Below are 27,473 nucleotides of genomic sequence, written 5' to 3'. Positions count from 1 at the left end.
TCACTTTTTTCACTTTGTGTGCTGCTAATGTCAATTTAAGGACATTCATCCACTGAAGACTGAGGGGGCAGAGAAATGCCCCTGGAGTTCAGGTTATGACCTGAACTCAGGACACGAGTCTCTCCCATCTAGACCTGTGACTCTCCTAGATACATTTTGCCTCATCATTCAGAGCCCAGAAGGGCAGCACCAGGATGCTCTTGTATCCTCCTCCCTAAAGATGTGTGCATTGAGACCTGTTAGGAGAGCTCAGATGTGTCAGTGACATGATTACCTAGGAAGGTGCCAAAGGACAAGAAGGAAGGCCCCCATTAAACAGCGAGAGTGCACTTGATTTTCTTTTGGGTTACATTTAGTTAAAAGTGAGGTAAAAATACTTTATTGATGTGGATGGCAAAACCTTCCATTTATCCACAGATGAGGCAGAGCACAGCCAAAGCAATCAAACCTTCCCACAGTGCCCCACAAAGGAGTGTGAACACCCACTGAGACCCCATTTCAAAGTCTGGCCAAAAGAGGCTGCTGCTGCTGACAACCAGCTGTGGCAGCCTTAGCTTGCAATGAATCACCATCTCCTGAGGGCACAGGCTGAGATCACCCTCTCATGGTATGCCAGCCATCAGCCTACCCATGTGAAAATAAAACATTCATCACACACACACGGACTGGATATGAACAAATGACCCAGAAATCTGGGGGGTTCCAAGTCCTATTACTCTCTGCCTGAGCCATTCTCCTGTCACATGAAACTTGTTGTGACATATTTTGTGTGGGCTGCTGGGTGGGGGTGGAGAACAACCCAAAGCCTACTTTGTCATTTAATCCTAAAATTATGTATAACTCATTCAACATAGAAATAAAAGAAAAAAAAAAAACAAACTACCACCAAAGAGGAAAATGTGGTAGCAAGGGAAAAACTTGCTTGTTGCATACTAGGTCTTCATTTGAATTCCAGCATATATCTGAATGAATTATATTTTTTAATTTGTTTAACTATGCTAATAGTCACCATGCACTAGTGGTTTTAGCAGTATTTTCTCTTTATATGTATGACTCAAGAATTGCCATAGCAACTCTCTTCCTAATTAGCCTTCTGTTACTAACAATCAATACGATTAGACAAGGTCAGCGCTGGAGTAAGAGCTGGAGTAAGCTTAAAAAAGGCTACTGAGAGTGAATATCAGCAAGAAGAGGAAGGGAGGGCTCCTGGCTGGTCTTCCTCCAAGAATGGTGGTCTTCCCCAAAGAACAATTATTGCTCTGCTATTACTCACTCTCCTGTGAACCAGAGGAGTTGTGGCAACTGAGAGCTTTGCCACTTGAGTGCAGAGAGCTTTCAGCCTGCCAACAGATTCACAAAATATGGGGAATAGAAGCATCCCTATATGTGCAGATAAAAAGATACCTTACTGTCACATTTCTGGGACTGATGTTGACTGCACACCACCAAAATCAAGAGCAAATACGCCCTAGATTTTTATGAATATGAAATCAATCTCCCTGTGTGGGAAAAGTGCCTGAAGCCTGGAGACTGTCCAGCTCACAAGAAGGTGCTGCCTGGGAGTTAAGCCTGTGCAGTGCTTAGCTGAGATCCCATTAGGAGGCCCTCCCTCTGGAGACCTGAGTGATTGCCCACTGCTGACACAATTCTCCCCTCATTTTTACAGCCTGTTTCAGTCGTTAACATGTTATCTGTTACCCTGAAAGCACAGTGCTTGGCAGCACAGTAGGATGGAAATATAATGTGCTATTCAGAGCTACTCTGGGTCCTGGGAATACGAAACAGGATCCTTGATACTGACAGATGAAGGCTCGTGAAAAGCCACTTTACTTGTTAGTGTGTTTAAGTCTGCAACCAAGAAACACAGGCAAAACCAAGCTTATTTTTAAATAAACAGTTTGTGTTGTCAATTATGCCTGGGCACATGGCTGTCACAGATGAACTGAAATCCATTTACTTTCCCCTGTAGAAATTCATTGCCTCTTGGCTCTGTCCTCTGTTCTTGCCTGGAGGTTACTCCTTTGCTGCAAATGTGCCTTCAGCCTCAGCTCACAGCACTGGATCTCCCAACAGAGGGTCAGGATCAGGGAATGGAGGAGCCAGGATGTGGCACACGGTGAAAATGTAATGACAAAACAGTCTGGACAGTGCCGTCTGGGGGCACTTCAAGTCATGAGTTTTGAGGCAATGTGTCTTGACCTTCCCCTGCACAGGATGTCCCAAAGAAGGGCGAAAGGGTTTTAAGCTCAAAAAAGGCAGCTTTTATTAGAGTATCAACTAGGATAATTAATTTTAAAGCAGAAAAACCTTACAGGATATTGGAAGCGAACAGTGAAGATTTTATATCCTCCCTACCCTGACATCCAGTGCCTTTGGAGGTTTGGAGTTCAGAGAATCATAGAATAGTAGAGGTTGAAAGGGACTTTTCAAGGTCAGCCAGACCACCTTCCCAGAGGGACATCCATCTACTAGACCAGGTTGCTCAGAGACCAGAACAACCTGACCTGGAATGTTTCCAGGGATGGCTCATCCACCACCTCTCCGGGTAACACATTCCAGTGGTTCAGCGCCCAAAGACTAAAAAGCTTCTTTATATGCAATCTAAATCAACCCTGTTTTAGTTTAAAACCACTGGTCCTTGTCCTGCTGCAACAGGCCCCGCTGAAAAGTTTGTGCCCCTCTTTTGTGCAGTCCATCCCTGAACATTGAATGGCCAAGTTCTTCAATGGCTTGTTCCTAGTGGCTGTAAGCTCTGCTCAGACCTCCTGTAAATCCTGTCCATCACCCCTGGGGCTGCTCCCTGATCTCCAGGGCAGACCTTGAGCGACACATATCCATCTCTGGCCTCTAACTCTTCTACCACTTGCAGCCCCTCATATCTGCAAAGCCCCTTTATCCCAGAAATACCCAACACCCCTTCCTCCAGGGAGCTCTGCTGCTGCCAGCTCTCCTAAAGAATCTCATCTAATTGGAAGTAGAAATAATAAATAAGCACGTTCTTTTCACTGCATCGTGCTCACCCCTTCTCACAGCACAGATGGGAAAAGCACAAATCCTAAAAATCCAGCACAAGAAGCCTGAAAAATGTGGGGAATAAAGATAAAAAACAGATCACTACAAAAACCTCATTCCAAATAAAAGATAAGATTGACAAAGGGATTAGACATGTCTAATGAGCACCTTCACTTCATAATTACACTAGAAAGGCTAAACATTTCCAGATAAAGATGTAAATCTCTGTGCTCTTGAGCAGAAAAGCAAGACAGAAGTAAACAATGCTTCCAAATTACAAAAACTAGTTTAATTCTGTCCCCACATGAAATTCTGCATTATTCCTGCTTTTAATGAAGAAACTTCTAAGCACAAGATAAAATGGAGAGACCATTCCTAGCATTTGTGCTGAGAAACCTCCTATTTATTTTGTGCATTTCTTCTCCTCAGAAGAGGAAATGAGGTGGACAAGTATATTCTCTATGTGGATGAAATATCCCACAGTTATTCCAGAAATGTTCTCTTGAATGTCCTCCTTCAGAAAGTGGCATCAGCAGCTCTCAGAGGGGAGGTTCTGAGCTGGGAAAGTCAAAAGGCTGTCCCTGTCCCCAGGTCCCAGTCTTCTGCTGACTGCTCTGGAAAACTTACAGACACTAGGAGTTCTCCAGCTTCCTCCATTTCTCTCACAACCATTTCCAATTTCCATCTGTGGTGTTGGCTCCCCAAGCATTCAAAATATTTTCTGGCTTAGTATCTGTCTACCATTCTGAATCCCAGCAATTTAAATGTTTCCCAGACTACTCTCTATGTATATGCCAGCACACATGCATGTATTTCAGTGTATAACTATATATATTCTGCCATGTGGTGAGTAGTTTAGTCACAAAAGGTACACCATTCTTATTTATTTTTAAAGAATCGCACACATATATGGAAGTCTTCATCCAAACCAGGTTCCTGCTCTAGAAATCAAAACAAATATTCACAGTGTTTTGTGAGCAAATTGTTCTTGGCTTGGTCACAAAACAAACAAAGGGCTAAATGAATCTCCAGTTTTACACCTGGGATGAATTAGGGCCAGCAGAGCCTTTGATAGAAAAATCAAAATGCAGCTCACTAATAATGATAAAATGCTCAGTTGCCTCTCCACTGAGCAAAGGAGCCATCAAACTAATGATTAAATCCACATCAATCATTGGGCATAATAAAAATAAAGGCTGTGCAATATAATATTGTCAGAGAATCAACATTTCCTGCTTAGAAAATAAATGTCTTGACTTAATCTCAACATTTGTTTTCCATAAATGCTGAGGATTATATCAGCATTTATATAGCAATGGGAAACACTCCTTCACTGCAACATGTCAATTCCACTAGCATTATACCTAAAATAAACAGAAAAGCTGGATAAAATTAATATGGGAAGGTGTTCCTGAAATCCCCCTGAAACTGAATTGCTATTTCCAATCTGGTGCCAGACTTCTTCTTTCTACAAACAATATTTACTAGTGGCAACAATAAATATTTAGGCAAATCTCATTTAGAGCAAATTTGGAACAATTCCAAGGAGACCACACCTTTTTCATTCACTCACTGGTACAGTTACAATACACTCAACAAGATTAATAGAAAAAAAACCTATAAAAATCTTTTTTTGTAGTTATAAAATGTCTATTTTTTTCCTTAAAAACTTTAATTTTATATTTACAGTTCTGTTTTCAAATCAGTACATTTTTTTTTAATTCTAAATTCTATGGAGAAATTTGGGAGTTAACGTAACTAACACACAAAAGGGAACAATTTTTGCAAATTATTTAGAGATAGTAGAGTGAATAAACTGATTTTATCAATAAAAAGATAGTTATTTAATTCAGGTTAATATTCTGACATATCACATGAGAAAAAGACATATTTTTCCATGTATGGGTGATGAATTTTTTTGGAAATTGTAAAATGTAAATAGAACTGGCAATTCTGGGTTCTTAGTTCTGTAGTATATGCAAATAAATTTAATAAATGTACCACTCAGCCACCTTAAGAATTATTTATATTAATTAATAAATATTTATCTCTTATATTTACAAAGTCACTTTGATGGTCGTTTATTCTACCTTGAAAGCACATGAATCTCATAATAAAATACAGCTTGAAACTTCCTTTGTTTCCAAACAGAGTGAATCTTCTGGAGGAAAGAGATGAAAAGTGACAGTAGTGAAGAAGTGACAGATTTTGGGGAAATTTTTTTTTGATTTTGCCAGCATCCATCCTTCCCTCTTGGAACAAAAATCCCACCCAAAAGCACCTGAGGTGAATGTCAAAGAGCTGGCCAGAAAGCAGACATAGCAGCCTCCTCAGCATGCAGTGAACATAGCCACGGGAGAAAAGAAGGATTACAGGATTAATTCTGTGCCACAGGATGACCATCAATTCTGAGGCTCCTCGCTAGGTTTGCCAGTCACAATAATCACCTTCATGCCTCTAATGCAAGGACCTGGGCTGGGGCTGCCTTGCAAAACTTAATGATCCAGAGGAAGGAAATATCTCCATGTGATGCTGAACCTCCAGCCCGTCTGCTCTAGTGGTGGCAGGGGAAGTCCAGCAAACTGCCCAGGAGCAGGGCAAGCCAAATGAGAAATAATCTTACTGAGAAAAAACCCTTCATCATTCACAACATTTTCAGTTGCAGAGGTGGGTAGTTTGTGGTTGGTTTTTTTTTTGTGTGTGGTGGTTTCTTTTTGGGTTTTTTTTGTTTTTTACCACTGGGCTGAGACCTTCTTTAAGAATTGTGCATTTCAGCCTCAAATCTCATTTTGGATGAATGAGGCTACTTAAAAGCCTACATTTATATATGCAAAAAGACTATCTTAATTTAGCATGCACTTAGTTTTATCTGTTTTGTTAGCATGGAGGAGGGCAGAAAACACTGGATCAAAGTTTCCTCTTAAAATAGAACTCACACAAGTGGGAACTCACACAAGCATTTGCCCACGTTTCATGTTTTATGAATTCAGGTAATCTGAACAGTATGTCACTGGGGAGAGGCATTAAAGCATTTAGCATACATTCAGACAAGTTGGTTCCCTTTTTTTTTCTCTCTCTCTCTGTCTAGACAGCTGTAAAACAGGGACCTGAAATGATGTGCAGGATGATTCTCCCATTAAATACTTCAGTCTTTAATGCTGTCTTCACACCGATGCAGTTAACAAATAAAGGTTCTGCTAACAGTTCATTACCACAAATCTCATTCTTGCTCAACAAAAGCAAGTAATGACAAAATGCATTTTCTTTCTAAATTCATTTTATCAAAGAAAGCAAGCATCAAGATACTAAACCACATAGAAAGAATGATGAAATACTTCTTTCTTGTGCTCCGATGTGTTTCAATTAAAATATGCAAATATTAGCATGTTTTTCAGGGACTTTTTGAATAGAAAATTTTGAAAATGTTGATATGGACACTATTAATTGATTTTACATTTCCTAGCTTCTTCTTCGAAGGGTTTTTACTTTATTTGTAATTTTGTTTCACCCAAGCATTAGCAAAAGACTGAGATCAGATTTTCTTTCCCTGAAATGTAGCAAAACTGTAATTAAATCTTTGCTCTTTGACATGGGCAGTGAGTAACTGACATGGATAATAAATTTCTCCTTCGTTTTTTTTAATTGTGCAAGGGATGACAACAGTAACTGCAAGTGGAAGATCTCTTCCACGGATAAGCTTTGGCAGGGAAAAGCAGAACACCAAGTGATGATGCAGCAAAAGGTTTATAGATGACAATAAAGCCACCCAGTCTTCGTTCATTGCTTATTGTCTTTACAACGCAAGGCATAGCTGCTACTGGCATGAAGCAAACTGAATTTAGAACACCCAGAACATCCTATATTTTCACACCAAGCACAAAAGTGTGCTACCCAGGGGCTGATGTTTCCACAGGCTGCAGGAGGGTTACCTGAAGCAGCATCACTGCCTGGAGAAGTGCCCCAGCAGCTCGCAGCTGTACGGAGAGCGGCACGAGGCGCTGCTCTGCCCGGCTCCCCCAGCACCATGGGATACAGGACCCCTGGAGAAGCCCCTGTGGCTGCTTGCCTTTCACATCCCATCCGTGGGAACCCTTCTCAAAGGGCAGGGGGCCAAAAGAGGGCTGACACACCCTGGCTGCTGTCAGGCTGTGACATGCACGTCTGGCAGAGGACAAGCTTTCTTACGCGATTTTGAGGTCTGAAGTGCCAGCAACCCCTCCACTGAGGAAAAACCCTCCTCCAACCCTCTGATCTCCATCAAACAGAGACTGTCAGCTGGGGTGGGGGCATCTGGGACTTGCAAATCCAGCTGCTGGAGCCAGGAAGCCTCCCCTGATTGCTCCCTGCCTGACCACCAGCCTGCTGACTTGTCCAGGGCTACAGGGAAAACCCCAGGACACAGTAACGGCCCCATTCAAACATTTATTCTTTGGGGTAACAGCCTGAATCTTGAATTTCTTTGCCTATGTTGGTTACTTGCCTTAATGTTTTTGAGTAGTCCTCTGTTCCCTGAGAGAAAATGCACAGACTAATTTAAATGCATTAAGTAGCATACTTATTTTCACAGCCTGCCCTTAAGATGCAGAAAGTTACACAGAAGTTCCTATAATGTAAATTAGAATTTAATATCCATAGAGTTGCACCTTGAGAATTTACCCTGGAGTATTTACTACCAAAGGATGACTTTTACCTTATTCAGTATGTGTTTTGGTATACAGAATGGTCTGTGTACCACTTTCACCTTAGGGATGCAAATAAATACTTTTATAAGCATGCACTATTTAACTTATATATCACAGCAGATCCTAAAAATACATATTTTTCCGCTTGAAAAAAAATAAATAGCAGGTAATCCAAATGATGCAATGAAAGGTAGAAAGCAACTCCTGCCTAGGTACAATTTCCAAATGCTTTGGCTACACTGAATCATAGCCATTTTCTCAAAATAGCTTTAATGAACTTATTTTAGCCCAGCCTTTTGCATATCAAATGAGGCAGCACACAATACAAGAAAAACTGGAGAAGCTGTGAAATGCTGAACAGCTTTCTTGGTAGCAGAAGACAGACTGCTCGTCCTTAGGTGATCCTGTGATTCCTGCCTCCCCCCCTTCCCTCCCATGTCTTTGGGCTCTGAGAAGTGTCACAGAGTCACCTGCAGGAGCTTAATGAAGCTGATTTTAGGAGCACATGGGATGGGTTAGCCACTTCGTAGCCCAGGAAGCCTGATGGCTACTGCTGAAGAAGGTCTGGATGGTGAATTCATCAATTTGCCAGGTTGTCATAGCTTGCTAAAGAAACTGAAGTCTTCTCATTCTGCCAAAGCTTCTAGCTGAGACTTAAAATCAATCCAAGAGTTCTGGTCCTTCCCCAGCCACAGAGAGAGAGACACAATCCTTGATTCAAAGTTCTGTCTTCTGGTCTTTGTTGTCGGCAAACAACTCCTCTGAGTTTGGGTAAAACATAAAAGGTAACTCAGTGTGATGTAATTGAGTCAAAGGAAAGTGTGACTCGACTTTTAGCCTACAGGGGCAAGCAGGAGAGATTTTAGCATCATCTATCAGGTTGGTTGTTTATGAAATAAGCTGGTGCTTTTGTATCTGGGTCACAGAGCAGCAGCATTTGTCCTTAGGTTCTATAACTGGATCCACAGTCTCAGCAAAGAGAAAACCAGAAAATCTTGAATGCACTAAGTAGTTGAGTAAATACATGATTCAGGGCTACTTTTCCTCTACAAATTTGTGAGGAAGCAGTACATGGCTGCTATCTTCCTTGGACAGAAAAGTTGTTTCCAGGAGTGTCAGCTCTGGTAGATTCCCCCAACCCTAAAAGCTTCAGCTTTCTATGATCTCCAGAGCTCATTAAGGGTTTAGCTCATCAAGTTCTATTATCCATACCACAGTTCATGCTCTTAAAATGTGTTTTTTTCCAGCATCTCTTAAAGAATTATAAAATATAAAATACCTCCAAAATAAAAACAGAGCCAGTAATGGTGTTTGTTTGTTTTTCCTCTGTGACATCTTCTAGTTCAAGAAGCACTTCATCCTCACAGCTGAGTTTCCTTAGGCTGCACACAGGTTGGGTTTGAGAGCAAATGATGAACCAAAGCATTATGTTTTACCTTAAACCCTTCAAAAAGAGCAAATAACTGATGATGAATTTTAAAGGGGATTGTGCCTCAGGGTACAGACATGAAGCATCTTTTGCTTGCACAGGGTAACACAATCAGACCAATTTTCCTATAAATATGATGCCCAAATCAGGCCTTGTTAGATCAAGATTCACAAATCTACTTTACCTCCTCGTAGTAACACCAGGAAACTCAGCATCAGAAAAAAAGAGACTTAGCTTTGCTTTTGACTATCTTTACTCCAAATTAAGCTCTTTCTGTGCAGGTTGAAGATGACATAGCTACTGCAGAGCATGTCAGATTGATTTTGCCAGGTTTGTGCCTGCATGGTACTGCTTTTTAATTTAGTAACTGGAGGGTTAATTAGTTCTGGGAGTGTAAACAAGTTGGTTAAACAGAAGTCCAGAAGAACTGCCACGTTCCAGTTGACTAATACCTAGGAGTAGACCAAACATGTAGCAAAAACAACCAATCTTCTTTCCTGAACACTTATTTGATAAATTAACATGAAGCCAGAGTTGTGCAGAAGTTGGAGAGCTGTGGCAACCTCAGACCTGTGGGATTCTGAAAGAGTTTTATGTAGGAAAATTTAAGTTGCATATTTAGTAAGAGAAGTCTCTGATAATTAGAGCCCATAAGCTTATTTCATAACTATTAACATTTTATTTAAGAAGAAAAGATCCTTCTCCCAGAACAGGAAAGTTGTTGCACCACATGACAGTCTGCAGAATGGTCATTTCATGCTTTGTCAGCAACTGAAGGAATTCAGATGATTGAGAAGATAATGACAAACCAGAAAATTGCTCAAATGGGCTCTCACTCTCTAAGAAAGAGAAAAAAAAAAGAAAATCAGATGAAACCCAAAAGATTTGGTCTTGGTAACTAAAACTGGAGCTTCACCAGGGAGGTCAGATCAACACCTCCATACCAACATTTCCAAGTCAACTAGATTTTCCATTATGAATCACAGTCATTAGTGTCCATTCTGGAAAGTCTTTGGACAGTCCAAATAGAAAACAAATGAGACCTTGCCTGGATATTCTGACTGAAAAGTATTTGATATTTTCAGGCAAATGACATCTATTTAAAGATCTCAGCAGTTTAAATGTTTGGGAAAATACTAAAATGCATAGCAAAAGCAGGAAAGTATCAAGGAATTATTTTTCTTTGAAAGCCAGAAAATTCAAAAGCCTTCATTCACTTTGAAAGGAAACAGAGCTAGGATTCTTAGGGAGGACTCATCTCTCATTTAACCTAGAATCATTAAGGTTGGAAAAGACAGATATTTCACAGAATATTCTGGATTAGAAGGGTCCCTCAAGGATCATTGAGTCCTCCAAAATCATCAAGTCCAACTTTTGACCAACCACCACCATGTCAAGTAAACCTGTGATGTCCAGCTATTTCTTGGACACCTTCAGGGGTGATGACTCCACCACTTCCATGGGCAGCCTATTCCAATGCCTTAAAACCTGTTCTGGAAATTCTGACATTCTCCCTGGTCCAACCTTGATCTCCCCTGGCACAACTTGAGGCCATTTGTTCTTGTTCATTTGCTGGGGAGAAGAGGCCAAGCCCCACCTGGCTACATCTTCTTTTCAGGAGATTTTCTGAAGATAACCAGTCTTTCTCTTAAAGGCTGAGGCAAAGAAAGCATTAAGTAACTCGGTGCTTTCCTCATCCTTGGTGCCAGTGTTTCCCCCTGGGTCCACTAAAGGAATGAGATTTTCCTTGGTCCTTTTGTCTCTAATATATGAATAAAACTCCTTTTATTACCTTTCACAGCAGTGGCTAGATTGAATTCTAACTGAGCTTTTACCTTTTTAATTTTCTCTCTACATGACCTAATGACATCTTTGTATTCTTTCTGAGTTGCCTGACCTTTCCAAAGGTCATAAACTCTATTTTTTTTCCCTGGGCTCCTGTGAAAGCTCTGTGTTAGCCAGGTTGGTCTTCTGAGACAGCTCATCTTTCAGCACCTAAGGACACTGCTTTGGTGCCTTTAAGATCTCTTTCTTGAAGAATGTCCAGCCTTTCTGAACTTCTATCTTATTAAGGACTCTTTCCCAAAGGACTCTCTGAACCAGTGTCCTAAACAGGCCAAAGTCTGCTATGCCCAAGACAGCCTCTGACCATCACATTTCCAACTTGTAATCAGCTGCCTCATCCCCTGTGGATGATTCCAAAGCCCACCATTTCCCTCCAAATTCTGGGCTTTTACACCTACCCTGTTCTCAGAAACACACTTAGGAATGATGTATTAGTGATGAAAATCACGAGTACAGCTATGCTGGACTGCAGAAGATACTGTTTTTCTTCAGCAACACATTCAGGAAATAATGTCACTCTTTGTTTTTAGCCTACTCCATTCTAGGGGAGCACACACATAAACTACATTGAAGTGTCTCATTTGTATCCATCAGGCCATCCACATTTTACCATATGGAGATATCACATTATTAATAGCTGTTTTCTTTAAATAGGCTACAGTTTGCTTAAACTTTCTTTCTGTGCATGATCTTGCAAGAGTAAAGAGGCTTTCACACAAAGGCTGTGTTTTTATATGCAAATCTATTATTTGATTACCCACTTTTTTTGTCCCTACATTATCATGAATATTTCTGATGAATGTTTTATGGGTTAGGCTTAGGATTTGTGAGCTATTTCAAATTTTATCTGTTTGCTATATCATCTGCAAATACCACAGTTTTGTTGATGTTGATTGGTCTCATTTACATATTTATAATTTTTTTATTTTTCAAGGATGTTTTGCTATAAACTGACTGTCCCCGTTTCTCCTCCATGTACTATTAGTAGATGGATGTATTTTCAAAGTGAGCCCATTTCCATATATAATTTTTTTGGTTAACAATAAATCACCACTTAGAAACATCCCATTCAATGCCTTCATACATGTCTGACATATGGTTTCTGAGTAATTAAAGATAACAGAAGCAGTTCAAAATGCACTTTGCAACCCACTTCACAGTCCAAAGTACTCAATGATTTTCCATAAGGACTGGGCTAAAACAAACCCTCACCACCTTCTTGCTAAATCCCTTATTCATGTGAAAATATGAGAGAGAAGTAGGTAGAAATGATGCAGAGAAAGGGGCTTTGGAGTTTTGCCATTACACACACAGCACTGAAAAATGTACTGCATTTTAAGTACATTTCCCTACTGCCACTCAGACTGCTCTTGGGTGAACAGCCTGTTTGTGATCCTCTCCTGTCAGGGTGAAAGTGCTGCTCTGTTTCTAAGCAAAATGTGATTTGCCCATAGATGAAATATTTCATAAAAATCATACATCAGGCAGAATATTTCAGCTTGGACAGTGAGGGTTATAATTTCAGATGCTAGCACCAGCTATAGATTTTCTGTTGTTAAAGAGAAGTAGGAAACACGTTACTAAGGGTTTTCCCTTCTAGTGGTGGAGCTGCAATATCTCCACAATAGCATACTAATGAATGTAAGATACATCTGTTCATGAAAGGTGCTCATAATTGTATCTCCAGGCTGATCACTAAAATTCACAGAAATGAGCTGCTTTTACTCTTTGTGTATGAAGCTTTTTGGATCTATGACCTGTAAGAAACTTCTCTCACACATCCTGCCAGCTGCCTCTGAACATGCACAAAACAATCCTATTTACTCATTACTGGAAAGAGAATTAGCTGACCTATTATTAACAGGAGATCTTTCCTCCCTAATCTTTCCATTGTTTCATTCCAAAACTCACAAAATAATCAGCTTCCTCTGCTATGACACTGTATTTATCAACTGCAATGACACTCTGTGCTCAAGCAGCCCTTTGACTGAAGGCTGCCCCATTGCTGATATTAAAATACATTTATGACAACATTGTTCTGGAAGGTGTCAATAAAAAAGCATTCCATTTTTTCTTTAAATAGAAAGATAAAAGTATATGAAGCTCAGTGATAGGGACTTGCTCACAGGCTGTAAAAGGAGCTGCAATCAGAAAGTGCTGCTTAGAGTAAAATAGTTGATTCCTAGTAAATATTGACACAATACGTACATTTTCTCTAGGTCAACAAGTCCTGCAAAAGCTCCTTTGGGAATGACTCTCATCTTGGTGAGGACAAATCTCCTGAAAATAGAGAAAATGGGGTAATTATTTACCATTCACAGCACAGGACTGCGCAGCCTTGCCAGCACAGGAAAGGCCTTTCTCACAGGCACAACGATGAGCTCTGGGCTGAAGGTTTTGGCATCTAAGTACAGCTCTAATATCCAAAATTACAGCACAGCATTGGGGAAATTACAGCATTCTCCTCAGGGGAAAAAGCTTCCATCAGTAGGTGCCATTTCCTTGTTTGCTTCAGGAAGAAATCCAGACTTGCAGCTTCTCTGTCTGCTGAGAGGGAACAGCATCTTTCTCATCTCAGCTGCTCTTTTGAGTGATGCTCAAGCACAGGATGAAGCACCCCTGTGGAGCCAGGCTGGGATGAGGTGCTTACTCAAGCCTGTAAAGTGGTCCATCCATGCTCATGCAGGAAAATTCCTTAACCAGTTGCACAGCTAATTTAAGGAGTCAGCTACTGTCTCCCATCATTGCAACTTTAATAACTTTATGGCTTCTCACAGTCTCTCTTCTAATTAGTTCATAATGTGCTCCAAATTGGGACTTTGGAATACCGGATCACGCATGCACCAGGACAACATTTTTATCATTTTTAAAGGTCACAGAATATGCTTTATGAAGAAAACCCATTTGAAATACCATGTGAGCCTTTTTACTAACCTGGAGTCATCTCATTTAACTGCAATAAACAGAAAGGACTAGGAAACTTCTGATGGCAGTCAGCAAATTATATATAGGGTTTCTACCACTCCTTGGAGAAAATATCTGCATGATTGTTTTCTTTCACACATTTAATCATTGATAAGAAGCTAGCATGAACAAATGCATATGTTAACATGACCTGCTCATCATAAGACATCAGATAATATTGGTTGCATTGAGAGACAGTTGTTAAAAGATGTTTTTTTCTTTTTTAAAAAAAAACTCTCACCCATTTTACATACATGAACCCGTTACATACATACATCACACCCTGTGATTCAGTTTCTTAGTCTATTTTTCCTTGGAAACAGAAATGAATATTTTTCCACATTACCATGGAAGTCTCTTTTTCATTGAACACATCTGCCAGACACCCCTAATTTTCATCATCTCAGAACTGGTTTTGTATGTCTGTTTGGGATCACCTTTCAGCCCATATTCTGTCTCATTGTAAGGTTTGCAGGAGGACAGAAATGGGGACTCAGCCTGCAGTGCAGTCCTGCAAATTTTAACATAATGCCTCAAAACTAGAGACTTATTTCCTTACCATTCACATAAAGAATTCATGCAATTCTCATCTATGTTTTATTTCAGATGATTAGCTGAGAATTTTCATGGGAGATTATTATGTTTTAATCAGAAATTTTGGGGAAAAAACTATTATTCTGTCACAGTACCAACGTGACAAGTTCACATTTTTTAATTGTAGGTTTTTAATAGAATCTACCCCCTCATGAGTTAATATTTACTTAAGCAGGAAAAAGTCAATGCACAGCTCACCTAGTTCTAGAGATGTCATAGTGATTACACCAGGAGTGAACTTGGTCCCACACTTTTTTTAAACATTGAAATTTATGATATTCTCAGTCGTGAAAGACGATGAAGTCAATTTGGTATTTCATTATTCTTTACTATCATTAATGTAAATCAGAAAGAGCTTCAACACACTGTCACACAAGAATTACAGTATTGAGATCATTATGCAAATGTTAGAAGGATAAAAGAGCTTCCAGAAAAGGCCTAACCTGGATTAGGCAATTTGTAAAACCCGACTGAAAACAGGGCTGCTGTAATGCATGCAAAGCTGTGGCTGTGCTTTCAGAGTGGATGGGTACAATGGATCCTTGCAGAACACCCAGCAGGCTTAGTGCTACAAAGCTGAACCATCAGGAAACCCTTTAACTTTGATCTGCTTTGAAATCTCTCTCAAACTCTGCTTTGTAGAAATGCACGCCTAATTTCTGAGCCCTAGAAAAAGGGCTTTGTCTGAAAAGCCACCTATCATTTTTTTTTTTATGGCAATGTGCTAAAATGAATCCTCCTGCAGGCGCAGGTCATCGGGACATTAGCAATTTTTAATTAAACACTGGCCTATGCCATGCCTCACAACAACAAGAAATTACAGTCTGATACAGAAACTAATGAAAAAAAGGGAACCTCATTCATAGAAGGGGTTACTGATATGAGAAAAGCCACGTCTGCATAGAACTAAAAATCAGACCTTGAGTTTCTTTGTTGAAGATCCTGATATCCCATGTTAATAAGGTGCCAGAATGCCAGAATCCATGGGTCTAATGCCCTGAAGCAGTTAAAACAGAATTGAAGTTTAATAGCTGAAATCTCATATTCCACTTTAAAAAAATTAAGGTTAATTGTTCTTAAACATCTCTGAATGAGCTATAGAAAGTCAGACTTAAAGGCATAACTAACAGTGAAAATTAGAATCAGCTACTCATTGAATTATCAACTGTATAATGAATAGAATCTATTATAACCAGCCAAATTCTCTACTGTCAATAAATCTCACCAATTAGTCTCCAAGAATCAATCTGTACTTAACATGAGACACTGGCTGTTCAGTACCAATTCTTTTGGAGGTACACGGAGAAAATAAATGGAAAGCATTTCCTAGGTTTTGTTTCTGGTGCTATTTCAGGGTCAAATAAATGAATATAGCCCACCTTTGTTGAAGCATGTTTCATGTCAAGAGAGCAAGTAAAGAAAAGCTTCCTTTAAAAAATGTGTACTTAAGAGAGAGATGTAGTATTTGGTCCTAAAAATTTATGTTGGCACTTAGGCACAAGCAAGGAAAGCACTGAAAGGCCTAAAAGTTCAATGTGCGGTGTGGAATTGAAAACCCAGAGCCAGGTGCCCAACACAAGACATGAGAAAGTCCTAGAAAGGACTCCAGGGTTGTAATCACCAAGAACTTAACAAATGACACAGCAGGAAACAAGGAAAAAGGAAAGGAGCCCCAGATGGTCACATCATAGCCATCCTCGGTTGTTGTGCGGAGGCAGTACATGCAGCTGGGAATAGAAAAATGGCAATTAATAACAATATTAACTATTGTTATTCACTGTGTAAAAGGACAGATTTAGGTCTGGTCCATTGCTTCAATACATGCCCTGATATCCAGGAGAGGTTTCTAAATCCTGACTTAAATATCCATTGAAAATAATTCTGGAGGAATTTATTGGTAGGAACTGAAGCTGTCTCCTCCAGTTTTACAATCACACTCATACTTTCTACATTTCTCTGGACTGAACATGCAAAATTCCCCCAGCTTTTTTTCCATTTTTCATTTTTAATTATTTTATATGTCTCTTTATTATAGCATTTTCATTTGTCTCATGAATGGGTGTGAGTAAACTCCTTTATTATGAAGCTAATAAAAATGTTGCTGCTTAAAGGCAAACGTGTCAGGATGAAGACAGAACTCCTACAGATTTGTTTATTTATATAGGGACATCTAAATCTGATATTTAAAACAGTTAATATGAAGCCACTGACACAGGTGACTTGCACTTTATACCACCATGAAGAACAAACAATACAAATGCATGTTGTTTCTGTGTGGCTGTGTCCAGTGTCACAGAAATATCACAGCAATAAAATTAATCTCAAAGCCTACAGAGGACATGATGCAAAGAACAGAAATTAGCAGCTATTGCTAAAATGTCCCTGAATAACCCTCTAACATTTCCAGTGATGAGGAGATTTATTGATCTTTTCTTAAAATAGAGTCTTCTTTGGCTGAATTAGTTCAGACAGGCAGAGCATAAGACATGAAAAAAAAAAAATCTTCAGAAAAAATAATGTTCTCTCATCCAAACTCACGTGATTCCAGTGATAGAAAGGAGATTGACCTCATTGCAAAAGGATGGAGGACTGGACATCATTATTCAAATATCTGATGCTCAAGGTATGGGTGATTAAAAAGACTTGTTAAAATGAAAGATAAAAAAAATGGATCTATACAGGTAATTTCTGCTAATTGTCTCTGAAAAAAAAATGCATAGGAAACCTGTGAAGCCAATGTAACCACACTGTGTTTGTGAGGTTAGCCATTTGTGTTCAGAATGATGTATTTTACATTTTCATCAAATGAATTCTCAGACTCTGGTCCCAAAAGTTTTTCTTGAATAATTATTAAAGTGCTCTTTGGCATAAATTTTCCACCAGAACTCACTTCCACACTGCTTTTGTGTCCCCTCCTCCCAGATTCCTTCCTTGGCAAAGACCTCCCCATGCCACAGGCAATAACCTTGCACAACAAAGAACTGCACTGATTATCAGAAATGAGACTGGTTAAAGAAAATAAAATGATTTCTGCATCATAAAGCCTGGCAGAATTTAGGTCTTTCAAAACACTCTTTAAAACTCATTTCTTACATCTACTTAAGTCACACACAGTTAATCAGAAAAGTGTGTGCATTGTAGAATTATCTTCCCTGCCTCATGTAAACTGCAAATTCTTGACGTTAAAATGAACTATATCAAGCAGATACTATAAACTTTATAACTTAAAGACCAAAGGAAAATAAAATAAAAAGCCAAAAAGATTCAGTGACCATAATGCTAAATCACCAACTTTGGTTCCAAAGAAATAAATGTGATAGGATTTTGAAGAACATTTTTACTTTAATCTCTGAGCTAATAGACTGATGCTATCACCTTCTAATCCTTTGCAGAAATGTGCATTTTGTCAAACAAAGATTTACAGTGAAATTTAATTTACTGTCTGTAATTCTTTTTGGTTGTTTCTTTGTTGTTTGTTTTTGCTTCTTGCTTTGGAGATGTGCTGGAGGTTCCAGCACAAGCAACAGAAGAATTTTTGCTTTACATCAGGGGAAGACAAAATGATTCTATGACCTATTTAATGTGCTCTTGATTAAATGAACAAATCAACAAGATCCTGCATCCTGGTGGGTTTTTTTTTTTCTGTTTTTGCTTGATTAGTCAATACAACACTGAAGGAGTATTTTGCTTTTCATGCTGTAATAGGAGACAAATATATACTGCAGACCACATCCCAGATGGTGTAAATCAATTGATCTCTGTCAGTTTGGCCCTAAACTTCTGTCCTAATTCTCACTAGAATGAATCATGAGATTCCTTAGAGCTAAATGTGATTTAATTTAAATTTATGAAGAACATTTGTAAGCCTCCAGCTCACTGAAATGGGTCCACACTGCCATATGACTTCACTGTGGCTAGGGACAGGTTCTGGTGAATATCTCACTGGGAAGGGACATATGTAGATATATGTGAACATTAAATTATTTCTCCTACTCAGTTACCTAGCTGGAAAATCTCTGGTATCTATTAGGTAGGTTGTAGGTGCTTTCAGACAAAGCTATATTTTTCCTTTCCTAACAGCAGGCAGAGAGGAGTACAAAAGTCATAAATTGGATGCTGAAACATCAGGCTTCAAAAACCATCAAGCTAAATGCAAAAAGCTTGGGTTTATTTGCTTTTTGGTTTTAAAGTCTTTAGAGTTTGTTCATATCATGCTGCTAAGCTATTTTCAACACTCATGAGGCTTTAATTTAAGAATAGGGAAAGATTTGTATTAGTCACCTCAATTCCATGGGATCCTGAAGTAGGGACTTTGTAAAGCTGAGTAAAGCAGGGCCATGAGGAATGGCACAGGCAGTGATAAAACACATCTCCCACCATCCTGCTGGCTCGTCTTTTCAGAGAGATATGGCATTATTTTAAGAGAAAACTAAAGCCAAGCAGAATATTTTTCTAATAATACCTATTCATGTAACTACAGGTTCATTTCAAAGAGTGGACCCCGATAGTGCAGGCACACTTGAATAATGGAGGAAGAGCTTTGCAATTCATTTGTTCAGCTGAGACATGATCCATGGATTTGTGTGTCTGAGAGGCCCTACTTCACACACATGTAAATGGATTTATGAGAGAAAGAGCGTAATCCCTTGCTAACATGCACAATCTGGATTGAAGCATCTGATCACTGCATCCACCTAATGTGCTTAAGTCAGCTGCTCATCCCTTTTAAATGCTTGAGAAAGAAGTTATCTAGACAGTGCAGCTGGTCTATTCCTCTTGTGGGATAATAAAAGCTGGTAAAGGTGAGTATTCCAAGGAAAATCTAGGCAATGCACATTTTATGAAGAAGACAGAAAATGAAGGGTTGATCTGGGAAGGAACAAGTCCTTTCAGGAAGGCCACTTGGGAATCTCTTCAGGTCTGGGAGTGATGTAAAGGGCATCTATGAGGAAGAAAATATTTTGGTTTGTGAGCTATTAAACAAAGTATTGTACAGACAAAGTAAATACAATTAGAACTCTGATGATAAAGTTATTAGTGATGTCTGTTTGCTTTGCAGGTCTGAATCCAAAAGGCAATAAGTGCATCAGCTGATGAAAATTCACTCCTTAATCTTTATCAGTGGCCTCCCATAGAAATCAATTTCCTTTTCTTTTTAGAATTAGATTAAAAGGATAATTAATAGTACTGATTGCATTCCTATTCTAAATTTAGTTAACACTTACCCAATGTAATAATGCTCCCCCAGCCACAAAAAGCTGCAGGGGAGCATTTCAAAATCCCACCCCCAATGTCCTGAAGGCTTTTCACTTGCAGGGTGCCCACAACACCACAGCATGGATAGATAACAACATGCCTGTTTTCCCAGCAGAGCTGTGATGCTGCTCCCACAGGCACACAGCAAATTTGCTGTGGGATTTGTTTTTCCCCGAGGACCTTGCTTAGGTCAGCTAATTAATTGCACACAGTGCCCGCAGGCAGCTAACAGCTGATAAGGAGAGATAAGGAAACAGAAAACTGCTGAGAAAAAAACCCAAAAAACAACAACAAAACAACCAAGCATCTAAAAGACTGTAAAAGTGGTCAAGCAATGGGTTTGTAAAGTTTACTCTCCCTCCTCCCTGACTTAGTTTTCCAAAGCCATGGCATGTTTAGTCTCAGCACTGATAGCCTTTTCATTTCTGGACAAAGCACACACTGTCCTCAGTAGCACTGCTACATCCCCCCACAGATAGCTTCCTTCTGAGGTCACACGTGCAGCCAGTTAAAAATAAAGCTCCAAGGTGCTTTTAAATAGCTCTGCTTGAATAGGGTGGGAGGAATCTGGATATGGAGGAACAGAAGAAAAAAAGAGGATGGCAAAACTCCCAGTCAGAAAAAGGAATGCAACACCAAGACTTTTACTAGTTCTGAGATATTTAATGGTCTACACTTATTGTAGTTATTTCAGTGTATTTGTTTGGTTTGATTTACACTGTGGCAAAGCTGGAGAGGCACAAGAGTTGTGATTATTCAGACCAGCTCCTTGTGTGTGTTAACTCATTATGTAAAGTCCCTGACAATCAATTTTGTTGAGGATTTAGGTGCAAATATCAGTAGTGCACAAGATATGTCACCAGCACAAATGACATCAGGTAAAGCAGGAAAAGCAATGCTGTCTTGGCAGGAAGGATCTCCTCCCTGCTTTAACCTTACCCAGAGCTGTAGCAAAGCAAAGCTGGAGCTCTGGATTCCTCTACAGGATATACAAACAGAGAGAAAAAGGGTTTGCTGCCGAGCACAAATTGCAACAAACAAGTCCTCTTTAGGCCTCTGAGCAGAATTACAGTTATCATGGTCGCATCTGGGAAGAGTTTAACTGTTTGGAATGAGTTACCACAAAAAAGGCCAGCAGTAAGCTTGAAAGCACAGTTAAAATTGCTTCTATTAATGTCAAAGGCATGCTGTGAAAATTGTTCTGTGCAAGATAAATAACACAAGTGAATGAAGTTATCCTGTCTTGGTTATAGAGAGCCAGGAAATAGTGATTGCTTTATTTTTACAGATAGCTATACTTTTATTAGTATTGATTATCCTGTAAGACACTATGCTACTTTTAGAAGAGCACATCCTTGTTCCTCACAGCTTACTCACAGGGGCCTTTGAGAAACATACAGCATGTGATGAATGTACAACTTCCTTAAAACCTGACCTTGATATCTGCAGCCATCTTTATGGTGAGGAGGAGCCATTAAAAATTCATTCACTCTGAGCACATTCTTGGTGTTATATCTATTTATATTAATATCTCTGCATATTTTCCTAACAAACGGAGCATTGTACAAGTACTGGGTATTTTGTTCTTGCAAAAACAATGTTTTACTTTGTGTTCTTTCCCATGGGCAACTTGTCAAGGCAAATATGGTTCTGGAAAACGTCCACAGTCCAATCAGATGGGAGGCTTTTAAGGTATTGTCTTCACAACTTTCTTCCCCTCTTTTGATTCAGTCCAAGAATAGCCATCCTGCTCACACACAGCCAGTCACTTAGACTCTTCCTGTCCCAAGAATGTGTCAAAAAAGGTCTTCACAGCAGGGAGAGAACACAGGTTTGTTCATTGTCTGAAGTTGTACCCAAAAGGTGACAAATGTTCTTTATGTGTAGCATTTCTACCTCTAAGACTCTGGGACTTCCTATGTTGGCAGGCCCACCATACATGATTCTATTTTTATGGACTGAGACAAAGCCACCAGGGAAAAAATCCCTTAAGTTCTGAGTTGGGTGCCTTAGCAAGGTAAAAGATAAAAGGAAGCTTTTCTGCAAAATTTCTTGCCAAGCCATCAGTGGATAGCAAAACCCCAAATAACTTACCTGTGTCACTTTATCTTGATAAATTCATTAGAGACAGCCAGAGTGCTTTTAATCTCCTTTCTTATCAATATCTTCATAGGCATTTTGCCTATGCTGCTTAATGGGACACAGCTGAAATATCCCAGAATATTAATGAAATATAAAGAAAGACAGTCACTGTTACATTCCCTACTTAGCACATAGTCTAATAAGTAACAGGGTCCCCACCAAATATTTGGATTAATTTGGATACATGCAAAGGTTTGTTTGAAGTTGTAATGAGATCTCAGATACTCCTGATGCCAGAGCAGTCAGAAAGCATTTAAGAAACAGCACTTGGACACTCAGCTGTACTCCTCTTTCCTATCTGAATATAAGCTTTGCAAAAGTAAATATTCTCTCTGCTGTCTACTACGTGCTGTATTTTCCAAAGAGCAGAGTGAGTGTCAAACACATGTAACTCAACTGGAATTCTTCGGGAAACAGCCTCTCTGGAAAGAGAGGTCCCAGAGGCAAATAGCACTTATTCCATTCTTCCCAGGGCACCAGCCAGAGTGTGCTAACACAGCTATCCAGAAATACAGAAACGTGCTGTGCCTTGTGCCACATGCTCCTGCTTCTCCAGCACCATGGCAAAGTGGACAATTTACTTATTTTTAACTACTGAAGCACACATTGAAATTTTAAATGCCAAAGTTTTGCAATAAAACTAAAACTGACAAAGTGGAAAAAATCCTCAAGTTTGGTCACTCCAGCACCATGCAGAAAAGGAAATCTCCTCTGGTCATGCCTTCCTCTAATCTGAATGCCTCTGCTGACTCTTTCAGGGGCTGGCTCCTGGAATTGCTGCTGCTGCATGTGCAAGGGGGTGAAGCACGCTGAGAACGGGAGCACCCATGAGATTAAAGTGAGTAGCAGGTTCCTGTAATTGTAAAAGAGCTCACAGTCCTTGCACTTTAATGCACTTTGCACATTTTATTCAAGTCCTGTGAACACCTGTTCACTGCCATTGCTCACCACACACTCCAAGATCACTGGTCCTCCTCCCAGTCACAGAGCTCCCATGTCAAGAACTTTTCTTAGCTCTTCTCTTGGAGATTGCTGAGGGAAACAATCATAGGGATATCAGCTGCAGGTGCCTGGACTCTTCCAATATTGTCCTGCACTCTCCTGAGAATATCTCTTCTCCCTCACAGTCTTTCTCTGTTATTGAGGTCCCTCCCCATGGACATCACCAGTTTGATAGGGAATGAAAAAGCAAGGAATTTTCCTTACTTCTCCTTGTACAAAACCAAAAAAATAATTACATTTTCCTATTATTTCATCAGGAATTACCTTGTCACTGCAAAAAGCTGAATTTATCTGTCTACCTTCCATTAGTTGTGGATTTATTTTCACATATTAATGTAGCATGGCAGCTAGTGTGACACTATCCTTAAAAATACTAACTGTACTATTTCCTTTAAGACTGACAGTCTCTTCTCAGTAACACACAGCACAAAGCCTGCACTGTTGTCAAGCATGGATCTTTATTGCATTTGAAAGTGAGTAGTATTGTTTCAGAAAGAGGCCACCTTGACCACACTGGCTACTGAAATGCTAGGTTGTGTTCAGAATAAAGATGTGCTTCATGCTTTCACCTTCAGAGTGCTTCTCAAACATGAAACCTCCATGGAGAACTTAAAAATAATAAACACATAGTCCTCCTAAAAAGGATGATAGTGATGGGAGAAACGACCTGCTCATGGCACAGCTGCAGATTATGGAAGACCTCTAAGAAAGAGTTTAGCAGTTTTGCCTGGGAAAATATATTCTTTGCAACATCTAACCTCAGTGGATGAGACTTCTGCCCCCTTCCTACACACCCTTCCATCATATTTCTTGATTTGACTGTGACATCAGCTCTCTAAATGACTGTGATAGGCATCTCCTTGCACAAAACTGGGTAAAAAAAGGCATGTGGATGTGGCACTTGCTGATACCATTTAATGCTTTCAGCACCTCATTCAGACTCCTAATTTCATTGCAGAGAATTGGCTCCACAAGTCACTACCAAAAATAAATGTGACAAGAACGTTTCAGCATTCCTTAATAATGAAAATATTAAAAAAATGTTTCAGCTCACCACAAATTGTCTTCCTAGGTAATTTTGATAATCTTTGTAAAATCAGACAAGTTGAACTGCCAGTGCAAAGTCCCAAGTTGTCCCTTTCTCTTCTCCCAGGCTCTCTTTGGGAGTTGGTCTAGAAGGCAAATTGAACCTCATAATACTCTAAATGCTTAAGGGTATTGTGTCACTTGTTTGCTGCACTCTTTTTCTAAAACCTTCCTCTTCCCTTCTCTACTGTAAAAACAGAGGGTGCAGTTCTGATCCTTTTCATCTCAAAAAGGGTATTTGAGTATTGGAAGAGGTAAAGAGGAGGGCACTAATGCTGATCAAAGACATGATACAACTTTTGTAAGAGGAATAACCAATTTTACTCTGTTTTTTTGGCATGGAAAGCTTAAAAAGATGCTAGAGGTCAACAGAAATGCTGGAGAGGGTGGGAAAGGACTGATGCTTCAACACAAATTCCAGGCAACCCTCTGGGCTGGAATTATTTGAAGGCTGGAGGAGTATTGTCTGATTCTTAAGGTACCCTCATCAGACTCCCTGTAGTGCATAGGATACTTGATTCACTTACAGCCACAGCTGATATTGCAGGGAGAGAGCAGGCAAAGGAGGGGTTCCCTTCCTACAGAAGGAAAAACTTACTGTGATCTGCCCTGCTGAGCTGTAAGCCTGCCTGGAGACCTGGGCAAGGAAGTGGAAACTGGGAATAGCATGGCCTTAGCTGGAGCTGATGGGTCAAATTTGAGTTGCTGACCCCTTGCAGAAGATGCTCTCTGGACTATACAACATTGCTGAGAAGGTTTTGGGCAAGATCACATTGTCTCCCCAACAAGCTGTGGGGAGTTTCTTTCTTACAGCATCTGAACAACTGTGTTTTTGCTTACATGTTGGTTGTAGCAAGTATCCCATCAATAATCTACCTGTGGCTCTCGAGTCAAAACAAAGATGTCTCCCTAATGCACTACATAAGGCATTTCTAACCTACAAAATACTCAGCAACACTGACTCCATCTTGCTGTGCCCATATTGATCCTGAAGTAAAGCAGTGTTTTCAAAGCCAGATCGAGGCTTCAGAGGATATTACTCCATATTACCTTGCGCCTGTTTCCTTCATGACAATGTCAAGGCTTATGTTTTGCCTGATTGATTTCAGTTGGTAGTTCTGACATACTGCAAAAGAAATTGCAGACTTTAGACTGAGAGGATGACCAAACAGACCTCAGCATAAATTAGGAACTGACTATGAGTTTGTTTTTTAAACTGTGGAAAGAATACAGCAGCAAACACTGAAAGATGCAGCAGGCACAATATACAGTCCCTGCACAAGCAGGACATTCAGAGAGCTTTGAACCAGCTAAATAATTTGGAGGTTAAATATTTAAAAAAATTGTGTTAAACTGGGGAAAAGAGGGCCCAATAACATCATTAACAAAATGCGTCAACAGTAAATAAAATATTTCTGAGTCACTAAATGCTGATCTTTTCCCAGAAACTCAAAGCCAGCTTGGTGCTGAAAAGTGTCCATCTCCTCAAGGTTCATCTTTTAATCTTTTTGGAATAATAAGGGCTTCATTTGATTTATCTAAGTCTGAAAAAGGTATTTATTTTTAGAGACCTAGCAACCAGCCCTTAGATAAACCTGTGCTTCCCAGGAAGTACAGGGAAAAGGTTTCCTCTGCTGGCCCTTAGTTTAGGAACATGGTGACTCCCATTAACTCCAAGATGGCAAGACTGAGTGAGTTTAAGCAAATACTTTTCTTTTTTTCTAGCATAAAAGTAGTGCTTTGATTTAAGACAACAAAGAACAATACACAGTGGGCCACATTCTGAACAAAACCTGCATGAAAAAGAGTCAGGTAAACTTTGCGGAGTTCACTTCATGTATCAGAAAAAGGAACCTAAACCCCACTGCTTGCTCTGGAGGTGTGAAACAAAATGCCTTTTTTCTCAGAGAGAAACAGAGGACCAAAAAAATGAAACAGAGAACAGAGCTCTGCTTGAAAACAAAGTGAAAATAAATCAGCAGTGAATGGATTAGCTTCAGATCAGACTGCCTGAAGCAGCCTGATCTGGAACAGCAGAGCACTCAGGGCTTGTGTTTTTTAAATTAGTTTTAATAAATAGAATCAATAGCTCAAATTATGAAGAAGAACAAAAGCACAGATCAAATCGATCAAGGCTGTAGCTTATCATTATAAGACAAGGGGTGTCTTCTCTTGTCTGAATGTGATAAGATGGCAAAAGAATCTACTTGCAGGTTTTCAGTATCTCTCCCAGAACAGCTGTACACAGAGCTGGATGCTGAAAATACTCCAGGTTATCCAAACATAAACACAGACTCCCTTTCCTTTTCCCCAGAAGGGAAAAAAAAACCCAACCCAAAATAATAAATAAAACCCAGAAATAATCCTTTTTTTTTTTTCCCCCGAAGATAAATGCAGGAATTTACAGGGAGGACAGAACTAAATAGATAAGCAAGCACCAAGTATCCTGCATTATATATGGGATTTAAGGCTCAGGTGAAGAGATTCTTGCTCAGATCACTGGAAAAGTGCCTTTCCACAGAGTAGGTTAGGAAAGGGTGTTGGAGAACACTCAGTAGTTCTCTTGAACCCCAGCAATCAGCCAAGGGTTATCCACTGGAAGGGAGCTAGGGAAATGTCAATAATTTCAATCAGGCTTTGGGCAATGGGAGGGGATAGGTGCACACAAGCACCATTTTTTCCCCTTTATGCTTTTTGTTTGTTTTGTTTGATTCTTTTTTCCAAAGGGACTTTGCTCCTGGGAAGCTGCAGTGTCTTACTAACGGGAGAACCTGGCCACTGGGGAGCTCCCCTTTCACCCCAGGGGTTTAATCCTGAGCACCCTGAGCATCAGCTCTGAAGAATAAGTGCCACACAGAAAATTAAAGCACTTAGACACCCCCAACCCCCCTTTTTTATCCCCTCCCATAAAACTTTTTTGTTAAATTTAAGCCAAGCACAAACTACCAGTCCCAAATTTATTTTCCCAAATACAGTAAAACTGAAGAGGTTTTTGGCACACTATGGGACAACACCCTTGATGTGTGAGAACAATGCAAGGTGCTGATAACCTCTGCTAACTCCTATTCATCCTCAGGTCAAAAAGCTGGCATCAGTTATGTGGGCTTTGTGCTCATGTAGAGCAGAAGAGACTTTCATTGTTGTGGTTGAATTATAGATAAACAGCAGAAGAGGAATAGTAATCTTGTAATAATAGAATATATGACAGATGCACTACTGAAAGTCATTCACATGCTCCAGTGGTGAGCATGGTTCAAAGACTATCTGGAATAGACTTCCATCTTCCTAATAAATATTCAGAGACTTTATAGTCTTCAAGGACGTAATATTGAACGTCTGACAGAAAATTCAGTGTAGATCCATAAACATTTTTTATTACATTTCGATCGGAAGTAGATTCCTTAATGTTTATAGCAAGCAGCGCCTTTGCCAGAAGACACAGAACTTTCCTGGGCAAAGTA

At 39.7% G+C, this 27,473-nt stretch overlaps 1 protein-coding gene across 10 annotated transcripts in view; it reads right to left on the bottom strand.

The window, feature by feature from the left end:
- Positions 1–27,473, bottom strand: part of FSHR (follicle stimulating hormone receptor) — an 81,278-nt gene that overhangs the window by 38,915 nt on the left and 14,890 nt on the right. For 6 of the 10 annotated variants that reach the window (XM_023922970.2, XM_023922967.2, XM_086878991.1 and 3 more), the window contains exon 2: positions 13,177–13,248. In XM_023922970.2, coding sequence (XP_023778738.2) covers positions 13,177–13,248 — 72 coding nt within the window. Of the gene's footprint in view, positions 1–13,176; positions 13,249–15,445; positions 15,524–27,473 lie in introns of all 10 variants that reach the window. The other 4 variants (XM_086878985.1, XM_086878990.1, XM_086878986.1 and 1 more) reach the window with 1 other exon arrangement.

This window comes from Cyanistes caeruleus, chromosome 2 (genome assembly GCF_971803275.1).
Source record: "Cyanistes caeruleus chromosome 2, bCyaCae1.hap1.1, whole genome shotgun sequence".
In the NCBI taxonomy this organism is placed as follows: domain Eukaryota; kingdom Metazoa; phylum Chordata; class Aves; order Passeriformes; family Paridae; genus Cyanistes; species Cyanistes caeruleus.
This window is presented reverse-complemented; position numbering and strand designations above follow the sequence as displayed.